The sequence below is a fragment of the Ischnura elegans genome, chromosome 2 (assembly GCF_921293095.1).
Source record: "Ischnura elegans chromosome 2, ioIscEleg1.1, whole genome shotgun sequence".
Lineage (NCBI taxonomy): Eukaryota > Metazoa > Arthropoda > Insecta > Odonata > Coenagrionidae > Ischnura > Ischnura elegans.
The window spans coordinates 121,891,155-121,916,002 of NC_060247.1; the positions used below are offsets into that span (position 1 = coordinate 121,891,155).

Below are 24,848 nucleotides of genomic sequence, written 5' to 3' on the forward strand. Positions count from 1 at the left end.
ATGGACAAAGTGAGTGATTTAGTCGTCTCTGGAGAGAATGAATTTGTATGAGTAAACCTAAATAACATCTGCACAATTATTATTTTATGAAAAATACATCAACTATTATTCTCAATCAGTGTTTCTGGGATTCCTATTAATTTCCCTAAATCTTGCAATTATTGTTAGCCATATTCTACATATCCTTTTCTCCAAAATGGCATCAAATTCCATTTTGCTTTGCTTATTTCTTTCATTATCTATCCAAATCTGCATGCCCCTATGAAAAAATTGTATAAACCTGTTTCAAAATTTTATACAATTTATACAATTACCATGGTAATTGTATAAATTGTATAAAATTTTGAAACAGGTTTATACAATTTTTTCATAGGGGTGTAGAGGTCTCATTCTCTCTGGTATCTTAAATAAACATTGCTCATATGCATTTGATTTATCAAATTTTACTCTTCCTTCCCATATAATTTCTTGAAGTACCTATCGCCAGTGGAACTTGAATTTTATTTCATTTGCTTCTTCAATTTTCCAGGTTAAATCATATTCCATATTGCAATTCCTGTATCTTTCATTGCCTAATGATTGCCAAAGTTGTATTCAATTATCAGTATATCATTCTAGGCTATCGTTGGTTTCATTGATTTTAGTTTCTTTTAGCATGTGGGGACATTAACCCTATACAGAACCCATGCCCTGAAAGACCTCTATGGTATCTCGCCTTGCCTGGCCAGCCAGGTGAACTTTACAGGGCTTCAATGTCCTTTTTGATGTACACTGATGATAGACATCTACATTTGGTTCATGGGAAATCATTAGGTTTGTTGTATAAGATATAGGCGTCTACATTTGGATTGAATTAGGTATAGTGCTAACTTTGTACTCTCAGTAGGGATGTAAATCTTATGTAGGTTTTTATAGAAGTTTGCGCAAGTGTTTTAAGCATGTTGATATAATATTTATAATAAATATTTCCATCAGAAAATTTGTTATAAATATCATTTTGTAACTGATAGTTAGAAGAAATATTCTTTTAAGAAAAATTCTTATAAGAAATTTTCTTATAAGAAATATGCCCAATTTCTGATAAGAAATTTTCTTATAGAAAAATTCTTACAAGAAATTTTCTTATAAGAAATATGCCCAATTTCTGATAAGAAATTTTCTTATAGAAAAATTCTTATAAGAAATTTTCTTATAAGAAATATGTCCAATTTCTGATAAGAAATTTTCTTATAAGAAATTTCCAATAGGGCTAAGTCCTGCTTTTTCTAATTTAGGTTGTCACTTGACGGCAATGTCTCTTATATACATGGTTTTTACATCTCTAGCACAAAAATTTTGACTTAATAAGTTGATGCTGTGAATAAAACTGATAGTGTGATTTACAATGCGTCAGCTATGGCATCAGCTATAATCAAGTGAAATGCATCTTTTTCACTCTGACACATCAAAATTCCTTTGATATCTCATAGCTACTGAGACATTCATAGATTTGGATATTGTAAATACTGTCTCTTGTAATAAAAATTTATTATCTAGGGGCTCGGGCATCAATTACAAATGCCACCTCCCTATTGGAAATTTCTTATAAGTCTTACAGAAATTCTTATAAGAATTCTGTAAGACTTATAGATATCTATAAGTCTTACAGAATTCTGATAGGATTCTATAAGTCTTACAGAATTCTTATAGGATTCTATAAGTCTTACAGAAATTCTTATAGGATTCTATAAGTCTTACAGAAATTCTTATAAGAACTTTGCATTTCTTATAGAATTCTATAAGAATGTTGCGCAGGTCACATAACTTTCAGGTTTTTATCCGGCATGCATTTAAGTCACCATAACTTATGTTGGCAATTTATAATTATTTAAGAAATTCTTATAAGATTTTTTTTGGAAATAATGTGTAACTCTTTGTTAAGTAATGTTCTGCTAATTTATTGGCGTTTTCAGCATGGTATTTGACATAAATGGTTCCAAGAAGTTGAGGCTTCTTCTTATGAGACTTGTTAATATATATCCCTAAGAGCACACGAAAAATTGTACACTTATAAAATCTGTCTGTTTCGAGTCTACAGATTACTTAACCGATGGAAGTTTGATATGGGCCATGAATAACCACGATGTATACTACGATTGCATACGTTGCAGGATATGGTTGCCATGGAAACCTTGTTTGGTTGTTAGGTTGCTAGGTATTGCTTTTATATGTTAATCATTCACCATGTTTTTGTGTGACCTGTTTAATGAAATAAGTCGTGTGCTTCTAACAAAAATAAGGCATTGACCTCATTTGGTAAGTCTTTCAAAACTGGCATTCCTAAAATCATGTTACCTTAAACAGACAGTTTCGTGGAATTTTAAACTTTTCATCATTAATTTAGATAGACATGTATATTTTTCAGATTGTGACATATCTAATATAAGTGGAAGTTTTAATGAAAACAGTGTTTCAATGGACAAAGTGAGTGATTTAGTCGTCTCTGAAGAGAATGAGAATGAATTTGTATGAGTAAATAACCTGCACAATTATTATTTTATGGAAAATACATCAACTATTATTCTCAATCAGTGTTTCTGGGATTCTTATTAATTTCCCTAAATCTTGCACTAATTGTTAGCCATATTCTACCTATCCTTTTCTCCAAATGGCATCAAATTCCATTTTACTTTATTTATTTATTTCATTATCTATTCAAATCTGCATGTAGAGGTCATTCTCTCTGGTATCTTAAATAAACATTTCTCCTATGTATTTGATTTATCAATTTTTCCTTTTCCTTCCCAAATAATTTCTTGAAGTATCCCAAGTCGAACTTGAATTTTATTTCATTTGCTTCTTCAATTTTCCAGGTTAAATCATTCCATATTGCAATTCCTATATACATATTTCATTGCGTAGTGATTGCCATAAAGCCATATTCTATTATCAGTCCATCATTCCAGGATATCGTTGGTTTCATTGCTTTTATAGTTTGTTTTAAAATGTGGGGGGCGTTAACCCTATGCAGAACCCATGACCTGAAGGACCTCTATGGTATCTCGCATTGTCTGGCGAGTCAGGTGAACTTTACAGAACTTGAATATCCTTGCTTGATGCACACTAAAGATAGACATTACATTTGGTACATGGGAAATCATTAGGTTTGCTGTGTACCAGATATAGGCACCTACATTTGGAAAAAATTAGGTATAATGCTAACTTTGTACTCTCAGGAGGGATGTAAATCTCATGTAGCTTTTTATAGAAGTTTGCACAAGTATTTTAAGCATGATGATATGATATTTATAATAAATATTTCCATGAGAAAATTTCTAATAAATAACATTTTGTAATTGATACTTTTTATGAGAAATTTTCTTATAAGAAATTTTCTTATAAGAAAAATGCCCAATTTCTGATAAGAAATTTTCTTATAGAAAAATTCTTATAAGAAATTTTCTTATAAGAAGAATTCTTATAAGAAATTTTCTTATAAGAAAAATGCCCAATTTCTGATAGGAAATTTTCTTATAAGAAATTTCCAATAGGGAATTATCAGTATATCATTCTAGGCTATCGTTGGTTTCATTGATTTTAGTTTCATTTAGCATGTGGGGACATTAACCCCATACAGAACCCATGCCCTGAAAGACCTCTATGGTATCTCGCCTTGTCTGGCCAGCCAGGTAAATTTTACAGGGCTTCAATGTCCTTTTTGATGTACACTGATGATAGAAATCTACATTTGGTTCATGGGAAATCATTAGGTTTGCTGTATAAGATATAGGCGTCTACATTTGGATTGAATTAGGTATAGTGCTAACTTTGTACTCTCAGTAGGGATGTAAATCTTATGTAGGTTTTTATAGAAGTTTGCGCAAGTGTTTTAAGCATGTTGATATAATATTTATAATAAATATTTCCATCAGAAAATTTGTTATAAATATCATTTTGTAACTGATAGTTAGAAGAAATATTCTTTTAAGAAAAATTCTTATAAGAAATTTTCTTATAAGAAATATGCCCAATTTCTGATAAGAAATTTTCTTATAGAAAAATTCTTACAAGAAATTTTCTTATAAGAAATATGCCCAATTTCTGATAAGAAATTTTCTTATAGAAAAATTCTTATAAGAAATTTTCTTATAAGAAATATGTCCAATTTCTGATAAGAAATTTTCTTATAAGAAATTTCCAATAGGGTATTGGACAAAATCACAGCAATAACTTTTGGTCAGGCACAATTGGTATGTGAAATGCACAATGTACCTAATGAACCTAAACCAGCTAATTATAAAATTTCAAAGTAATAAATAACACTATAACAGACATACAAGCCTCGTACGATCTAGCATTGATCTCTTTAAACATATTGAAGGCGAAATTAGTGTGCTCCGAACCATTTCACTCCATTAACCCCCTCCCCCCACTCACCCCACCCTTCACCTACCACTTCAAGTGGCGAGGTTTGAAGTCAAAGTTAGTGGAACAGGTGAATAGATAATGACAAAATAAACACCTATACAGAGAGGTCTCCAAGCCACCTAGTAACTAAAAACATTTTAAAACTCCCTTCCTAACACATCAGTTGCAACTGACGCATGATTAGTAGGAGTCCATGAGACCCAATGAGAAAATAATTTCAACAAATAATCTTACCATGTTCCTCACATCATTTTCATGAAATTGAGCCTTTTGTATAAAACCTCTGTGGCTGTAGGGTAAACCCTATTGGAAATTTCTTATAAGAAAATTTCTTATCAGAAATTGGACATATTTCTTATAAGAAAATTTCTTATAAGAATTTTTCTATAAGAAAATTTCTTATCAGAAATTGGGCATATTTCTTATAAGAAAATTTCTTGTAAGAATTTTTCTATAAGAAAATTTCTTATCAGAAATTGGGCATATTTCTTATAAGAAAATTTCTTATAAGAATTTTTCTTAAAAGAATATTTCTTCTAACTATCAGTTACAAAATGATATTTATAACAAATTTTCTGATGGAAATATTTATTATAAATATTATATCAACATGCTTAAAACACTTGCGCAAACTTCTATAAAAACCTACATAAGATTTACATCCCTACTGAGAGTACAAAGTTAGCACTATACCTAATTCAATCCAAATGTAGACGCCTATATCTTATACAACAAACCTAATGATTTCCCATGAACCAAATGTAGATGTCTATCATCAGTGTACATCAAAAAGGACATTGAAGCCCTGTAAAGTTCACCTGGCTGGCCAGGCAAGGCGAGATACCATAGAGGTCTTTCAGGGCATGGGTTCTGTATAGGGTTAATGTCCCCACATGCTAAAAGAAACTAAAATCAATGAAACCAACGATAGCCTAGAATGATATACTGATAATTGAATACAACTTTGGCAATCATTAGGCAATGAAAGATACAGGAATTGCAATATGGAATATGATTTAACCTGGAAAATTGAAGAAGCAAATGAAATAAAATTCAAGTTCCACTGGCGATAGGTACTTCAAGAAATTATATGGGAAGGAAGAGTAAAATTTGATAAATCAAATGCATATGAGCAATGTTTATTTAAGATACCAGAGAGAATGAGACCTCTACACCCCTATGAAAAAATTGTATAAACCTGTTTCAAAATTTTATACAATTTATACAATTACCATGGTAATTGTATAAATTGTATAAAATTTTGAAACAGGTTTATACAATTTTTTCATAGGGGCATGCAGATTTGGATAGATAATGAAAGAAATAAGCAAAGCAAAATGGAATTTGATGCCATTTTGGAGAAAAGGATATGTAGAATATGGCTAACAATAATTGCAAGATTTAGGGAAATTAATAGGAATCCCAGAAACACTGATTGAGAATAATAGTTGATGTATTTTTCATAAAATAATAATTGTGCAGATGTTATTTAGGTTTACTCATACAAATTCATTCTCTCCAGAGACGACTAAATCACTCACTTTGTCCATTGAAACACTGTTTTCATTAAAACTTCCACTTATATTAGATATGTCACAATCTGAAAAATATACAAGTCTATCTAAATTAACGATGAAAAGTTTAAAATTCTACGAAACTGTTTGTTTAAGGTGACATGATTTTAGGAATGCCAGTTTTGTAAGACTTACCAAATGAGGTCAATGCCTTATTTTTGTTAGAAGCACACGACTTATTTCATTAAACAGGTCACACAAAAACATGGTGAATGATTAACATATAAAAGCAATACCTAGCAACCTAACAACCAAACAAGGTTTCCATGGCAACCGTATCCTGCAACGTATGCAATCGTAGTATACATCGTGCTTATTCATGGCCCATATCAAACTTCCATCGGTTAAGTAATCTATAGACTCGAAACAGACAGATTTTATAAGTGTACAATTTTTCGTGTGCTCTTAGGGATATATATTAACAAGTCTCATAAGAAGAAGCCTCAACTTCTTGGAACCATTTATGTCAAATACCATGCTGAAAACGCCAATAAATTAGCAGAACATTACTTAACAAAGAGTTATACATTATTTCCAAAAAAATCTTATAAGAATTTCTTAAATAATTATAAATTGCCAACATAAGTTACGGTGACTTAAATGCATGCCGGATAAAAACCTGAAAGTTATGTGACCTGCGCAACATTCTTATAGAATGCTATAAGAAATGCAAAGTTCTTATAAGAATTTCTGTAAGACTTATAGAATCCTATAAGAATTTCTGTAAGACTTATAGAATCCTATAAGAATTCTGTAAGACTTATAGAATCCTATCAGAATTCTGTAAGACTTACAGATATCTATAAGTCTTACAGAATTCTTATAAGAATTTCTGTAAGACTTATAAGAAATTTCCAATAGGGAAGTCCTAGCCTCCCAAGCTGAAGGTCGTGGGTTCAAGCTCCACCAAGGTAGGTGGTCCCCAAGGTTCTTTTGAGTGGTCCCTATCCAAGGCATGGATGTTTCCATATTGGAAATGTTAGTGTTCGAACCCATTGTAAAGGCAATTATGTGCTTTTAATAGAGAAGTCGAAAATAAATAAAATACATGAAATAAAGAAGCCACAATGTGTGTTTAGTATAACCAAGAGGCAGTTATTCTGCACTCACTATAATAATTACAGTTAGGCTGTCAACTGGTTGAAGTAATCCTACGCTTATCCAATCTTATGAAAAAACCATGGATCATGCAGGAAGTATTAGATCTCATTGAAGAAAGAAGAAAATACAAGGCTGCGAAAACAGAGGAAGGACAGAATCGTTACAAGAGAATAAGGAACGAAATATGTCGTAAAGCGCGGAAGGCTAAAGAAACGTGGATGAAAAGCATTTGCGAAGACGTGCAAAACAATCTTAAACATGGAAAAGTAGAGGCCGCCTGTAGGATAGTGACGAACCACTTTAAGGATGTAAGATGTAATACCCTTGGGGACAAAAACGGAGAACTATTGATTGAAAACGAAGAAAAAGGGAAGAGATGGAAGGAATATCTGGAAGATTTGTACAAAGGAAGTCGCCTCAGAACGAATGCTATCGAAAACGAGAGGGAAGTGGATGCCGATGACATGGGAGCTCCAATTTTAAGATCGGAATTTGATGCGGCTGTAAAAGACCTCAGGATAAATAAAGCGTCTGGCATTGATGACATTCCTGCAGAACTAATTAAAAATTCAGGAGAGAAGACGTTGAACCAGCTATACAAAATCATTAGTGAAATGTATACGACAGGTGAGATACCAAAGGATTTCGAGAGGAACATTATAATCCCTATTCCTAAGAAGAAAAGAGCGGAGAAGTGCGAAGATTTTAGGACCATAAGCCTTACTACACATGCGTCAAAGATACTGACAAGGATCATCTATAGAAGAATAGAACGAAAAGCAGAAGAGTACTTGGATGAGGACCAATATGGATTCAGAAAAAATAAAGTCACAAGGGAAGCAATATTGGCCCTAAGACTGCTCATAGAGAAGAGAATGGAAAAGAACAAGCCAACTTTCGTGGCGTTTGTGGACTTAGAGAAAGCATTTGACAACGTGGATTGGAGCACAATGCTCGGAATCCTAAAGGAAATCGGGGTTCTTTATAATGACAGAAGAATCATCCACAGTTTATACAAAAACCAAGTAGCGGTGATAAAATCAGGGCCCAGCTGTGAAGAAGCAAGAATTAAGAAAGGAGTGCGACGAGGCTGTACATTGTCACCCGTAATTTTCAACGTTTACATTGAAAAAGCCATTAATGAAATCAAAGAAAAGGAATTGGGAGTGAATATCCATGGAGAAAAAATTAGCATGCTAAGATTTGCCGATGACATAGCCGTTATAGCAGAAACAGAGAAGGATTTGAAAAATATTTTGGTTAATATGGGTAGGGTAATGAGTAGATATCAACTGAAAATAAGCACGAAGAAAACCAAGAACTTAGTATGCAGCAGAAGAGAAGAAGTCAAGACCAACATTAAAATAGGGAGGCAAAAACTGATAGAGGTGGATGAATTCTGTTATTTGGGAAGCAAGATAACTAGTGACGGGAGAAGCAAGAAAGAAATTATCAGCAGAATAGCCCAGGCGAAGAGAGCATTCCACCAAAAGAGAGACCTGCTTACAGCGGGAAACTTAAATATGGAAGTAAAGAAACAATTTATAAGAACCTACATCTGGAGTATGCTCCTATACAGAAGTGAGGCATGGACAATGACCGCAGCGAAGAAAGCAAGGATAGAGAGGCCTTCGAAATGTGGTGCTACAGAAGAATGATGAAAATCAAATGGATCGACCGAGTTAGTAACGAGGAAGTCCTAAGAAGGGTAGGAGAGAAGAGAAGCCTCATGAAAACCTTAATAAGAAGACGGAACAACCTTATAGGCCACATCTTGAGACATGATGGCCTGATGAAGACAATCGTCGAAGGACAAGTGGAAGGTAAGAATGGAAAAGGAAGACCCCGAACAAAATATATGGAACAAGTAAAGAGAGATGTGAAAGAGAAGAAATACGTAGGTGTGAAAAGATTAGCTGATAGGAGAACTGAGTGGAGAGCTGCGTCAAACCAATCCTAGGATTGTTGACCAGTGATGATGATGATCCAATCTTATCTTATCATAATGTTATGACAGGCTTAATCAATCTTATCATTTCATAATATGACAGCTCTTATGCCAAAAATTTATATAGATGTATTTTATTTCAGACAATGAGCTTTGCCAAAATATTTTATGATAATGTACAAACAGCACAATATGACATCAACTTGCTGCAGGACTTTGTACGGGTTGCTGTACAGAAGTTTGAGAGGTATTTAAGTAAGTTAAAGAAAAAGGAAGATATTGAAATACAATTTGTAAATATTATACTTACTTTCAATGAAAAGATAAATATTTAGAATACACCAATTTCTTAAAATCCTCCTATTTTTTTTTGGAATACTTTCTTACAGCTCATGATATTGACTACCAACACTGTGCCAATGGATATTATGGTCGAGATGAGCAGCTTCCTGGGTATCCTTATGTAGATTTATATATAGTGACTGATGGAAGTTGGATTGGCCATAACCTTACAACCCTAATGGCGTGAGTGGGATGTAAAAAACTCAAGTTGGCCTTTTACCAATTTTTCACGAAATCTATAACATTTCTATGATTTTTCTGTAGGTATTTGGCAGAGGAATGTGACGTGTCCCTTTTCGGTAGTCGAATGTCAGTGATGAATGGCCGTACATCAAAATGGATAACAGACTTTGCCATGAGCACCGCACAGGTTGTGTTGAACATAACGAATGAAATTGTCTCACCATCATACAAAGGTAAGTCTCAAGGCATGTCCTTACAACTCTGTTAAAAGCTCCCAATATTTATATGCACAGAATGGTAGGGAGTAGAGAAAAAGAGAAAGTGAGGGAAGTTGTCCAAAATAGATAAGTGATAAGTAAGATAAATAAGAAAAACAGTGCTCCTCTGATAAGGGGAAGGCAAGGTCATTAGGGTAACCAATCCAAAAAGAGATACTTATTCACTTTCTATCACAACCCTTGGATGTTCAAATGGCCAATACATATATCAGCTTTTGGTTCTTGCCTTAAAATGCTCATGATAACCAATATTTCGGCCCTGTGTTCGTGAATGTATTTTTTCAATTATTTCTCATTAAAAAATGTATTTCTATTTTTAAGTTCAAATTTATGTATTTTTATTGAAACAATGATATGCTCAGACGACCAAGTCAACATTTCTTAAGAGTCTTTAGTCTTACTTCAAGAATGATTTTTGCTATAAATATTGAAAAAGAAAAATAAACTGTAAATTCCAAAAATCAGGCTTGAGCTTCTGGGAGTGAAAACCGAAATTGCAGTGAGAGCAAAAGGGTCACGGAAGAAAATAGTAATGAGTCAAGTACATAGCTAGGAACTTGCTTTGGGGAGGGCTCGGGTGGTATGTTAATAGTCTAAACTGGTAATTTGCTGTGAATTTGTAGTAAAACTATACATTTCATATAATAGATTTGATAAATTTCATTTATATAATGCTGAAAGTGAAAGTCATACTTTGCTACCACCTGAGATGTCAGCAGTTATCATGGCTTAGTCTCACTCGATGTACATTTGGTCCAAAAATCTCCCTGATTTTTCAAAAATTTTAAACTTTTGATCTGGTAGCATTAATTAGCAATAACCAAAATAAATCTGAAATTCTGAGAGAAAAAAATTCTTTGAGCAATTTTTCACTGATAAATACAGTTGAATTTGAATTATAAATATTCTCAACACATCCCCAGCTAGCAAATTCAGAAAAGATTCCTAACAAAATTTGCGCTTTCAAGGTTGAAAACAAGTTGCTTTCAATGAATGAATTTTAGCATCATGACTAAAACAGGGTTGCAGGGTTCTTAAACAGAGGATAGGTGTCTGTGGGCCAGTTGTCTCCTGAGCAGATATATCACAGGCAGTCGCTGCAAAATAAAACGTTTCAGGTGGGCTGAGGCCCCATAACCACCTCTGTCTATGTGACTGGGCTGTGTGGTCTGCAGGAAATGTTTTCATTGGGAGTCTGGAAAGAGATGGGTCACCTGCAACCTCTCCCCTCACTCCCTACAGTCCATCAAAATAGGCCATCCTGGGACAAAAATGGGTCTTCACAAAGGTGGCACAAAGTTACAATATAATCATGCCTATGGATGCTCAAATGAATGACGAAAGAATTGCTCGCTAACACTAACCACTGTTTAAGCTAAAGTGTTATCTGTTATACTGAGAAAGCAGAGTTGATTTCAGTTAAACATTTATTTTGTGTATAAACTTAAACATCCAATTTATGTTTCTTTGAAAGCAGGTAAAAATGGCATTTTACACCAATTTCCAAGTAGTGTATTATGCTCAGATGTGTTGGATACTTGGGAGTTCAGAGAGGACAAGACAAGGCATGGAATTACAATGAGGCTGATTTTAGACTCATGACATAGTATCGAATTTGAAGATTCTAGTTAATTTGAGTGGAATTCACTAGTCAACAATCCTAAGATTGGTTAGGTGCAACTCTCCACTTAATCCTCCAATCGCCTAATAATTTCACATCTATGTACATATATAATATTTATATTCTCTCACATCCCTCTGTAACTATTCCATATACATGTATTACATTTCAGGCCCTCTTCTTCTATTCTTAACAATGCCTCAATGATTGTCTTCATCAGGCCATTCAGACTCAAGATATGGCCAATTGGGTTGTTCTTAAGGTTTTCATGGGGCACCTCTCCTCAACTACTGGTCTTGGGAGTCCCTCATTAAATACTCCATCAATCTATCCATCCGTATTGATATAATAAGGTGGAATTCCCAACAAAAATAAATTTTAATTCCACCTGGGATACAAATCTACATCATCTCCAGAGTGCAAATGGTGATAAATGCAGCTAATTCATATTTTTGAGGGTGTCTGCGTAGATTCCCCCATTTCCTCCCTCAAAATGCACATGTTTAAATTAGCTGTACGTATAACCCTGAAGTGATGTAGTATCACTGAAATTAAGGCTGAATTAAAATATCTTTGTGGAAAATTGTTGTGAAAAACTATCACTGATAATGAACCGATCAGAGAGGAAAATTAATACAGTTACATATTTTTTTTACACACCCTTATCAATTTTCCAGGTTGTTTTGAAGAGGCCAATTGGCTCGAATTACTACTTGTATTTTATACGCTTTGCCACTAGGGTTAACAATGAGGTAATATAACATTAATCTAATCTTCAAGGTGGCAGGAAGTTGAAAAATGGTAGAAGAAAGAAAGAATGTGATACATATGAGTCATGTGTTAAGTTGAGTACAACCAATCTACGTTACCACCCTAACAAATCATCAACTTGTAACAATATTTTCAATGCTAATTTTAATAACATAAGGCCTTTTGGTTAAATAATATTCCCACTGATGTGTTACGTGCAGAGTTTATCAGAAGTTCAAAAACTTTTATAATTCTCAGCAAGTCAGATATGGGATTGGAATCCATGCTCCAAGCAAAACCAACTAAACAATCATGCTTGGTCAGTATTTTTTTTGTATTTTCAAGAACATTTCCATGATGTCAAGTAATCTATGATTTACTTCTTCTCCACAGTTCTACTGCCAGGCTTGGATATAGTAGTTAACTTGGTAAAATTGAATGAGAAAATCAATGATAAGCAAAGAAATGATAGGATAAGAAACATCATCAAAGGTATAAGGCCTCAAGTGGTAGTCTTTTTAGCACATCGATCATTGATACTTGGAGCAGATCTAGAGCGAATGAAGCAAGCTGCGGACAAATTCCGTGCAGACAACCCAGGTAAGTCACCAGTCATTCTTGGAGCAATATTGCTGCATAGGGAGAGTGAGGTAATTCATGCAATTATTAAAATGTTAAAGTTGAAAATTCATGGCACTGAATGAAACAAGTAACTTTGCTCGCAGTCACATGTATCCTTGGTGTACATTGAAAAAATCATCATGAAGAAATGTAAAATGTTGGCTCATGCAATATTTATTTTGCAATCTTAGGCGTAATCCATTCTAAAATGCATATCTCACTGAATAGTGGTTAAATGTAAATCTGAAGCAACTCTCAATAACCTGCAATCTACTAACTTTTATCCCCTATTCCAGATGTACACATGATATTTGCATCTGTGGATAGTGCTATAGGGGACGAAGATCCTTTCTCAAAACTAGGAGGACAATTTGTGAAGACAACGGGTAGTCGTCCATCTGATGTTGTTCCATCGGTGCTTTCAGCTCTCCGACTGGGTAAGATATTTTAAACCACTCCTGATTTACCAAGCAGCCACGCATTGATTTCATTCCACCAACAAATCTTTCAGGCATTCATGCATGAATGACATTTGACGCATAACCCCTTTCAAATGAGTAATTATTTCAGGCTTGACTTGGTAGCAGTTGCACACATTTATGATATAGGTCACTTTGATTTGAAACCAACTTGAGTTAAAATGCAGTGGTGGATCTAGGTTCGAACCGAAAGGGGCAAACTGGGAGGGTGGGGAATTCTTCCCAGCTGAAGGGGCGTTCTGGAATTTTGGAAATTTGGGACTTTCAAGGCTTTCAAAACAGATGTTTTCAGCTAATTATTTTACAAAAAAGACTCAAGTATGCCCTAAGTTTTTAACAGATATAGCAAACATGCATCACTGGTATTTAATTCACTTCTCGAATGGCTGGGGTTTGTGGTTTTGCATTCGCCACAATTGACTATACACATAGCTTTGCTTTAGGTATCCTTGTCATTGATGATTGAATATTTGAATATCTTGAATAATTTGTAAATCGATTCATAATAGTAAGTAAATTTACCGGTAAATATAATAAAATATTTTTGTACAAAGTGGTAAACCTCCAAAAATTTAGATTTTATCTAGTGTATGTTTCGACCCATTGGGGTTGGGGAACTATAGCCCCCTTTGCCCTCCTCCCCCCATAGATCCGCCACTGTTAGAACGCAATTGATGATGGCTGATTCTCAGATGAAAGCACAACTGTCATGAAACCAGGTCGGTATGGAATTAAAGTTTGATCAACATCTACAAACTATCGCCTCAATAAGAGCATGCTTGTGTTAGCATGCATGTAGCCCGAAATTCGCTTCAACAGGTGCTTGGGTGGGAAGGTTCCTTGTACAGTTAATTTGTCGTCAATTTTTACATTTCGTAAAAATTACAATTTCATTGAATATGTTAAAAATTTCGTATGTATAATGCTGAAGTTTAAATTCACCGATGGATGATATCTGGAGTTTTTCCGGGTATTTCCGGGTAACGTTCCAGTTGGCGAAATATTGTCCTACAAAATGGATAAACGCGGAAGAATACCTGGAAAAATCACCAGATATCATCATAATCTCCGCGGAAGCCTACTTGGAATCTTCACCGATGGACTTTAATCAAAACGGATCAAGTTAATATGGCTTGGTCTCCATAGGTGTTAGTTCCCAAAACCCGCCCGTTTTCCACGAAAATATTCAATTATTGTTGACAAGGATACCTAAAGCCAAGCATGAGCTATGTGTATAGTAAATTGCGGTGAATGCAAAACCACAAAACCCCGACCATTCGAGAAGTGAATTAAATACCAGTGACGAATATTTGCTATATCTGTTAAAACATCGTACAGATATCAAAGATACGTGCTTGAAACTAAACACGAGTGATTTTTCCAGTATCCTGTGGTATATGCCACCCAACCAACTCTGAGCGTTGTGGGAGTTAGAGGAAGTTTGCCTCGAAAGCGTCAAGATAATGTTGTAAAGAGTGAGAGCATTCGAAAAGTGGTGCTAACAAAGAACGATGAAGATAAAATGGATCGGCCTAGAAAGTAATGAGGAAATTCTAATAAGAGTGAGAAAAGTCTTCTAAAAACCATAAGGAGAATACGGGAAAATTTAGTTGGCATCATTACGAGACATGATGAGCTGATGAAAACAATCGTAGAGGGTCAGGTGGAAGGGAAGAAGGGCAAGGAATGACCCTGAATGAGTTACATTACAGGCAGTGCTGTAGTTGGACCGGTACGGCGTACCCCCTAAAAACCAAACTCGTTATAAGCGTACCGGTTAAACTACCTTTTTAAATCTGTAAAAAAGAGCCTTACCGTAAATTGTTCAATGGATTTCAGGAAGAAAAATCGGAAATGATTATTTACTTGTAAAGAGTTATCTCGTGGCACAACTTGGAACTAATATAAGAGTTGGAGTCATGGGCGGATCTAGGGGGGCACGGCGGAACGTGCCCCCCCCCCCCAGACCCTTGAAATATATGTAAGATTTTAATACGGTCCCATTATCATTGTGTTTGTTTTGTATTACGAGGTATATTCCCAGATCAAAATCCTGGATCACCTGGACAGCCTTGCTTGTGCCCCCCCCAAGAAATAAATCCTGGATCCGCCCCTGGTTGGAGTTAGACATTTCAATTGCGGCCGGATGTAAAATACATGTTCAGCTGTTGGCAATTTTTAGTGACTACCGCCTAAATTTTTTTCTCAACCTCAGCGCTGATAGGAGGACAGGTTTTAAAGGATATAATACGTCCCTATGAAAAGGCTATGGAAAGGAGAGAGGAATGGAGCGCCGAGTCAAACCAATCTTAGGATTGCTGACTTATGATGGTGAATGCATAGACGATAATAGAATGAGATCTGAGAGCGAAGTAAATATCAACATTCTCTGGTCTTTGAGGAGCCATGGTGAAGAGCACAAGTAGCATAAATAGTACGTATTATAATTTTTATCAACGACAAACGTCTTATAACCGTTCAAAAAGGAATTACAGATCATGTTCATATCATTTTCCACAAGGCTAAAATGTCTGGAAAGTGCATAGGACTAAAAATACTTGGTTTGGTTCCGGGCCATGTGAAATTTCTGACTTTTCAATCAATGTGAACTAAACGAAGTAAAATTGCAGGAATAATGGACGGCTAAAGGTGGACCAAGCATCAATACTGCCGGTCTTTTATGAGCAACATACACAATTCAAGCACTCAAATGAAAATTCGTAAGAAATAGAATTTAAGAGGAGTTTAGAAGGTAATATGTAACGGCACTTAATAGGGGCTACATAGTGTAGAGATGCGTCGAAACATTTTCTAGGATAACTTCCCATATGACGATGGTGATGAATAATCACTAAAAAGTTTTACGATTCGTTACACAACGATGAAATATGGTAATATTTATTTGGAGTTTAAGGAGACTGAAAATATATCTCATGCAAGCACAAATTAAAATTACTGTTCTTCAAAAGCTTATAAAAATTCACGAAAATTTTACGTAGCTTGATTATTTCGTTAACACAGCAAACAAAAGATTTATCTCTGAAGTAACAACTAACCAATATAAGAAGAACATATTCATCGGAAGGCATATTAAAATAATGTAGGAGGCAATCTGTATACTGATTATATTTTTCTTTTTTGGAAAAATCCTGAATGACGCGATTATTTTTTCATTGATGGCAAACATTATCGGACGATTCAGGCTTAAAACATTCAAATTAGATTCAACAATTTACCAAATTTCCAAAAAGCGCCCGATTTCGTCCATAATCCAAAAAAAAATACAAAAATATGTTGCATCAGCGGCGTATAAATAATCTCATTCTGGGGGGGGGGTTTGGCCTCGGCCTCCTTCCATATGCTCACCCCATGACATTTTTATGTCTGAATTTACAATAATAATAATAATGTTTTTGACGTAGTATCATTAAGTTTCGCGCCCATGCAATCGCTTATGATTCATGAAACTAATTCAGACTACGGTACTGAATTATTTCGGTATTTTCCTCGTATCGGAAGAGGGCCCTACCTCGTGCCCACGCCACTTATATGCGCCCCTTGGTTTTATCATTATTTTGCGGAAATCATAATTATTCCATTGGTCATGTCAGCAGCTTAGAAATCAAGGCTAGAAACTATCGAAATTTGGCGTTATAGCAGAATGATGAAGATCAAACGTGGAAGTTCTAAGCAGAGTAGGCGAGAAGTCTGGGAATCCTTGGATGGATGACGAGAGAGGAAATGAATTTAACTCTCAGCATTATATGAAAGAATTTTAGGCCTTATTAAATGAAAAGTAAGGTTTTCCAATGCGTTAGAATTAAGAGGAAATTGTCGGTGTAAGCAACCCGCATACCACCAAATTCCTCCATAAAAGCCACATTCTGGCTACGTGCCTGTCCTCAAGAGTCCTCTTTGACTCTTCACTAGTATTTTTTTTTAACTCTAACGTAATCATCCTCTCATAAACTCCTTCCTGTTCTTAAACCCTTACTTTACTAACACAAATAAATGAGTACTCATTGAAAAAAAATGCGGGCATAAGGTATAATGTTATAGAAACGAGGTACTTAGTTGTTTTTTAAGCCATGCGTGGTCCTTAATTCCGAGGAAATACGGCAAAAAGTGGAAATCAGGCGATCGGGCTGGAGTGGTGGCAATAGTGTTGGCTTTCTACCTAGTGGGCCTGGGTTGAAATCCCGTCTGAGACGGATATTTTACGCAGAAAACCCGATTCCTTCTTGAGTACTGTGTCGAGGGCTCTTAATCAGTGGCGTAGCCAGAGGGGGTCCGGGGGGTCCACACCCCCCCCCCCCCCGAAATATAAAAACACAATTATTTTCCTGCATAAAAGAAAACAAAATATTGAAAAATCACGAATTTACAAAATATTTCTTTAACAAATGAAAATTTTCAACTATGGAAAGTTAAAATTAGTTTAAAACCCATTATTTAGTTCCCCGTTTTTTTTTAATTCCCCCCCGGGTTTTGGTCCCCCCCGAACGAAATTCCTGGCTACGCCACTGTATTTAATGTGCAGCACTCCGTCCGTCGGATGGAACGTTAATCCGCGGTCCACTCGGCGCCTTTCGTTATGGGCTGGCTAATCCTTACGCCGGGTTTCCCCCCATTCTTCCTTCCCTACCCTTCTCCCACGGCGTATATGACCATAGTTCTAGGCCGTGTCCTCCATTTATCGCACGATAGCAATGAACATTATCAGGCCGGATATACCTTAACTCTCCCGACTCTTTGACTTATATCGTTGTTCTTCATGTCTTCCGTCTTCGATTTGGAAAATATCATTTAAAAGTTTCCGATTAACAAATTCACACCAGTCTTCATATTGGAATATACTCTTGATGCATCGCCTGCAGGATGAGTCTTCAGAGATCCCTTTAAAAAATGTGTATTTTCAAGTTCAAACCAAGCAGCTCTCAGCAAATGAATTTTTAGCATTGTGTCTTGAACAAGTTTGTTGGGCTTTTATTCAGGGGATATATGCCTCTGGGATTTATGTCACGAATGTATTGCAGACAGTCGCTATAGGGGAAAAATTGGGGGGAGGTTGAAGCCCCCGCTGAAGTTATCCCTCTCCCTGGCCTGGCGCCTGCACGAGGAGGAAAAACCGTCACTAGTAAGCGGGATTCATTCCGCGTGATTCCTGATGACGTCTTACATTTGCGCGGACGCAAATCTGCTCTGCTGACTACCAGTGGAAGAGGAGGGATGTTGGCGAAGGGAACTCCAGAAGAGAAAGGGTCGGCTGGGGATGAGGGGGGGATAATGTCGTGTCTGGGCTGTCGCCGGACGTCCGAAAGGGGCGGGAAGGGGGCACGGTGCGGCTCGGCGGCCAATCAAGAGAGAGCACCGATCAACTGGCGACTTAAATCGCTGACCACGCCTCCAATTGTAGGCGACCCACACCAACGCGACACTCCGGCCTGCTAACGTCACACGAAAGGTCTTCAAACACAAGAGTCACGAGGGGCGCGGTCAATTGTTATTCCCTTAAAAAAATGAAAGGGAAACAGACTCTCTCCCTCCCCCCAGACAGTTATGGCCATTTGAACACGAGCTCCCGCGTCAAATGGGGTCCCTATGAGGGTCAAATGCGCCAGAATTTCCCGCCCTTTCCTCCTATCCAATTTATACATTTCGCCAACTGCGCAGCGGCGCCGTCATAGGATGGAAACGACGCTTTCGGAAGTACGTCACCGGCTGAGTTGACGGCTGGAATGAAACTTGGGTATTGTCTCAGTACTCAGCCATTTCAGCCACATGAGTAGCGATAACAAGATAGCTCAACGAGTCTGCATAGCATGCGATAGCGAAGACCAACTACGAAGCCACGTGACTACTACGGTATTACAACGATACCCCTAATTGTTGATTATAATCCATTGATATAACTTGTTCAAAACTTTGCCAGACATAAATTTTAAACTTGAGAAAACTAGTGACTTTTTGCTCATTAGCAAATAATCCCTGGGAAATTTCCTTTGAAAGCATGCAGATTTGTAATTACCTGGTGACACAAGTATGCTATGTTTTTCCAGGTATTTTTGTCGAATAAATGTCCAAAACTCAATCGTTGACATAGTAATGACACTGTCAGAAAGCTCAACTATGGCCTCAATGCGAACATAATATATTAATAGCATACCTTCAAAAAATATGTTCCTTAGGCTCTCATTTAGGGATGAATATTTTTCCTCATTCAATGCAGGAAAAACATAATTTGTATATGTTAATTCAGCATTAGCCAATTAACATCCTCTTCCATCACTAGAACCTGCCTAGGTATTTCTTATACATCAGATAGTCTTCTCACCGAATAAAGTCCATTTTCAGAGTGAAAATAAATATGTAAATTATATTACCAATTCTGTTGTAAATTTTAATTGGTATAAAATTAAATAATCACTATGGGATAAAATTTCCATCAATAACTATAAGATGTGCCCATTTTAAAAGCATTCCGCAACAAAAAATAGCACGGACGTACAGAGAATGTATCCATAGTCAATAAGAAAAAGGGACAGCCATTCTATCGGTATATTTTTTCCTTTCTATTTCACAGTGCCTCGAAGGATGATATCTTACAGCTGCGATCAGAAGAAGACAAAGCGACTAGGGCCACCCACTACGATTCACGGAGGGACCTACGGACACCTGGAGCTGGAGGATTACTTGTCACCCGGAGACGCGCATGTGTACCGTCTACATCCAATGTACTTCAAGAAGAGTCAAGAGGCCAAAATAGTGGTAACGTTGACGACAGTGTCAAAAAGCAAAAACATTTACTATAAGATTAATACATATGAATGGGCGAGAAGCCAAGGGGTATAAGTGATTTCTATTTTCTATGCAGATTTAGGTACAGAATTTAGGTATAGGAAGCAAACGAGATTAATTACATATTAGATAGTGCAATTCGATAGGTAAGTTCTAACAACACGTATCTCAAAAATAGCAACTTTTCAGGAGAGAAAAAAACGATTAATATTTTTGATTGTACCCTGAAATTAAAAACCAAAAGTTCATAAAACTGATAAATAAGCATTCATTGGCAAACAAAGAGTTGTTATTTGCTTGTATTTTATTTTTTTAATGCTATTACACTGTTTTTGAGATACTGTTTCAAACCGGCCAAATTTTGATATGCGTGTTGCTAGAATTTAGGCATCGAATTGTTTTTCCACTCGATGTCAGCACAGAACAGAGACTCACTCTTATCCCTTGGCAACCAAGTTTTTGTGCATTTATTCTAACAATAAACTTTACCCAACTCTGTTGAGAAAAAAATCACATGTACCCTTTGACTTCTCATATCTCCATATAGTATATAGTATAGTATACGTAGAGCAGAGGCGTAACTTTGGGGGGATAGATCCCCCCAGAGAAATAAAAAAATTAAACTATTGTCTAGTTTTAACACTTAATAACTGCATCTGGTTAAAGTTAAATATGATTTATCAATACTATGGCAGTAAGACGAATCACTGAATCCCGACCGCTGACCTCCGTTGCCTGGGGGGAGGGTCACTTCCCCACGCCCTCCCATCCCCCCCAAAGCCTACGCCTTGTTACGCCGCTGGTATAGACCAAGGGAAGTACATAGGAGAGTCCGCAGTCCGTCCAATAGAGGATTGATTGAAGCTTAGAAGCTTGTCACTTTGTGCGTATGGTGATCGATTTTCAGAAATGTCCGCACGGCGATAATGAGTGCTGAGCGAGTGCATGGTAACGTGGCGACGAAGCAATGAAAAGTAAAAATAAAATAAAAACGATTTGAAAACCACGCATTTCCCAAAACAGTGTAAAGGCCGTTTTATACGGTACACGGAATTGCGCAATCTGACGTACGTGCGAAGGCGCAATGAAAATTGCGTCGTGTAAAGCGGTGAATTGCTTGAACACGTGCGAGAATGCGTGGATGCGAGACGGCAAAATAGCCCCTGTTCTAATTTCGTTCATGCATGCGCGCAATTCCACGCCATTTTAGAAATTAATGCAGCTCTAACCTGCGCAATTCCGTGCCCCATGTAAAACGGCCTTTACCGTGTAAAATGCACATAAAAGCAAAAAAATAAGTTTTTCAGCACTCAGAGAATAAAGCGTGGGTGCTGGTTAGGTTTACTATGAGAAATTAGAATTTAAAAATAAGTGTAGAAGAGCCTGATAGATGAGTAAGGATTGGCACGCAGCATTAATATCCAAACCTAATCAGCACACATACTTTACTCTCCTAATGATTTAAAGCATATTTTTTTCCTTTTTAGTGTAGTTTAGTTTGTACTATTTTTTGAACAAGAAGGTTTTCTTAAGTATTCTTTATTTTATTTTTATTTTCTACTTTTTAGCGGTGAATCATGTAATCGACCAAACCGAAATTCCAACCAAAAAATTAAAATTAACGGTATCAAATGAGAACTATTTAAACCATTTTTCCGTACGGAAATTTAGTTAGTTAATTTGAGAAAAATAGAACAATATTTCAAATATCTGATACCTGAGCATCGTGTTTTCATCGGAAGTAATCGCGCAAAATTTCAAGCCGCATGCATCACTAACGATCCCATGACCGCGACGAAGACGCGTTTGATATTGCCGTGAGTCTAGTGACTCACCCCAGACAGCCATTTTACATAAGCAATAAATTTTTGTCCATACGTATGCATTGGGGGAGTTAGAGTGGTTTATGTGAAAAATGAAACTTAAATATAACAACAGGATAGTTTCCTTCATCTGAGGAAACGAATGGCATTCATTGCAATTCTTTACCCAAAATTAGTGTATTTATAATATACACATTATTCGGTTTTAGGAATCCCAGTTAAGACGAATGGCAATGGTCAATTTTAACCTCATTTGAAAAAGTCCAGATTGGCGCCCATGCGATGCCACTCCACGTGACGTCACAGGGTCCTAGTTTTTGTGATGCTTTTTTAAAATGTTTTTTAAAATAATTTTCAAAAGGTGATGTTCTCCATGTCACTCCGAAAGTTATTTTTCCACAACAGCAAACTTAGCCTAACATTTGGCCGCCAAGACTCAAGTCATCGCGATTCATCTAATAGCTTTGTAACGGTGTCCGCTCACTCGCAGCAATCTTTGAATAATTCCCCAGCTTCCCTTTGTATTTTATTCTGTCCACGGCTTTAATATTTCTGTGCCGGATCCCATGTGCTTCCTATTACTACGTATTTAAGGTGTGGCCTGACGAGTAGTACCCCTGCTTCATTTTATTTTCGTCCCAAAATTAACCCACAATACGCTTTACGAAACCTGGGTTCTTTCGGGTTCTGCAACAAATATTTCTTGTACCTATACGGAGATAAACTTGGTAACCCAGTGATGACCGGGTCAAGTCGAATGATTTATTTTTCTACGGAATTTTCGCGCGATGGGTTTTCATATTGAAATTTCATCTCCGCGGTGATGAGTGAATGGCAACGCAGCGACAAAACAATAAAAAATAAAAATGATACAAAAAAAATTTTAAAAACAGTATTTTCAAAAAAAAAGTACAAAATGCAATAAAAGATTTTAAAAAGTAAGCTTTTCATCACTCAGAGAATTAAGGGTGGGTACTGATTAGTTTTTTTTAAGAAATGATTGTAGAAGAGCTTAATGGGTGAGTTAGGATTGGGACGCGGTATTAATATCTAAAAATAATCAGCGTACTTTCTCAGATCCCATCAGCACGTTCGCCGAAATTTCAGACGTTATTTGATGGGAGAGCATTGAAATGTTTTTGCCATGGCATTATGCCAAGGGGTGAAGGCCAAAATCAGCTTACCGCATGGTTTCATAATGGAAGAAAGCATGAGAGTAAACGGTTTTATTTTGGGCCTTGAGAACAGGAGGAACTTCGCCTTCAACTTCTTGAATGTCGAGGCCACCTCACTCTCGCGTCAAGCATACCACGTCGATTCACGATGTCAACAACGCCTCTGTTAATGCATTGCAATGCTGTAGAGGGCGCATACCTCCATCTCTCCCTTTCTCTTTTCTTGACCGATTACTCGAGTAAAACTTACGTTTCAATCTTGAAATACTTAAGGTAAGTAGACTAGACCCTATTCAACATTTGCCTACACCTCAAAACATTACACTAAAGGATATAACTAAAAGGTAAACTTTTCAAATTTGAAATTCAGAAATTTTTTAACAAATTGCTAGTTCAAGTACCTTGGTCTCGGCATGGGGATCGGGTTCGTCTGATGACTTAAGTAACGAATAATACAAAAGAGTATCCTCAAGTTGGCCTCTAAATATGTTGTCAACCACCGCGTATTTAAATGAGTTTTCAGAAGTCGTCAATCGCGTCGCTGACGAACAAATTGATCCGATATTCACGGGAAAATGAGTCATAATTAGGGGTGCGAACAGAAATTTATATTAGCAATGATGTGATTTACCAAATTCATAACTCTTCAGTGATATTTATCGCATTTGCAAAGACCGTACCGTAAAATATTGGAATTAAGTGGATCGCATTGAACTCATCACTGCGCAGCGGACATTTTGGAAAACTGATTGAAATGCGACCGAAGTGGCAAGAAGAATGAGAGCCCTTTGAAGGATACAACACTGCGGGGCCGGGACCTAATAATTCAATTGATACGCCCGGGGAAGGGAATGGTATGGAAAGAATAAAGGATGGAGGCGCCGCGCCGCCGCGATAGGAGCCCGTCGACGCCACCAGGGAGAGGATAGGGTTGGATAGGGAGTAGGGTAGTTTCCTTCATCAAAGAAAACGAAAGGCATTGATAGCGATTCGTTACCCACCATTGTGCATTCATAATATACAAATTATTTGGTTTTAGAAATCCCAATTCAGACGAATGGCAATGGTCAATTTTAACTGCATCTGCAAAAGGCCAGATTGGCGCCCATGCGATGCCACTCCACGTGACGTCACAGGGACCTAGTTTCTATACGAGTAGATTAGAGTTTTACATCGTCTGAGATTACCAATCCATGCATGAGGCACATACTTCAGGGAAACATCTCTTAATAATCACCTAATAAAACTGCCGAAGGTCGGAAAGTTTTCTTCGTTTGATAAGGTATTAATAATCCTTATTTAAGCCAAACACTACCTGCTAGCAGGGTAATCTGCTACCTGCTAGCACGTCACACGGGCTTTTCCCAGCATTCATACTTAGCCTTGAAAATTTTCACTTTTCATTTAATCGCGAAAAATAGATATCGTCATTTAAAAATCTGAAGGCGTGAAATGCGTACTCCAGGAGTAGTCAATTCAGGCGATAAAAAATAATAGGAAACCACCGTATACCCGCGTTGCCATGGGGACAACAGGGCCCAACACTAGAGAAACCTTCTTTCTCTAATCTCCTTTTGCTATTAGGCGTCTGGGTCCACCAGCCACTTTCTGAATTCCCTCCTATTCTGCCTGTGAAGGACTGCCCGTGTCTCCACGTAATCTTCCCTCTCCAGCCTTGGCCGTCCTCTTCCTCGCCTTCCCTCCGGTCTTGCTTCCATCGCCTCTCTTGTTTACCTATCCTCCTTCAT

The 24,848-nt window shown here is 36.8% G+C and overlaps 1 protein-coding gene across 1 annotated transcript in view; it reads left to right on the forward strand.

The window, feature by feature from the left end:
* The window catches only part of LOC124154541, a 57,269-nt gene that overhangs the window by 20,450 nt on the left and 11,971 nt on the right, over nucleotides 1-24,848 (forward strand). The window contains exons 7-12 of the mRNA XM_046528342.1: nucleotides 9,174-9,285; nucleotides 9,420-9,555; nucleotides 9,637-9,788; nucleotides 12,598-12,804; nucleotides 13,122-13,262; nucleotides 19,888-20,072. Of these exons, the coding sequence (XP_046384298.1) occupies nucleotides 9,174-9,285; nucleotides 9,420-9,555; nucleotides 9,637-9,788; nucleotides 12,598-12,804; nucleotides 13,122-13,262; nucleotides 19,888-20,072 (933 nt within the window). The remainder of the gene's footprint in view (nucleotides 1-9,173; nucleotides 9,286-9,419; nucleotides 9,556-9,636; nucleotides 9,789-12,597; nucleotides 12,805-13,121; nucleotides 13,263-19,887; nucleotides 20,073-24,848) is intronic.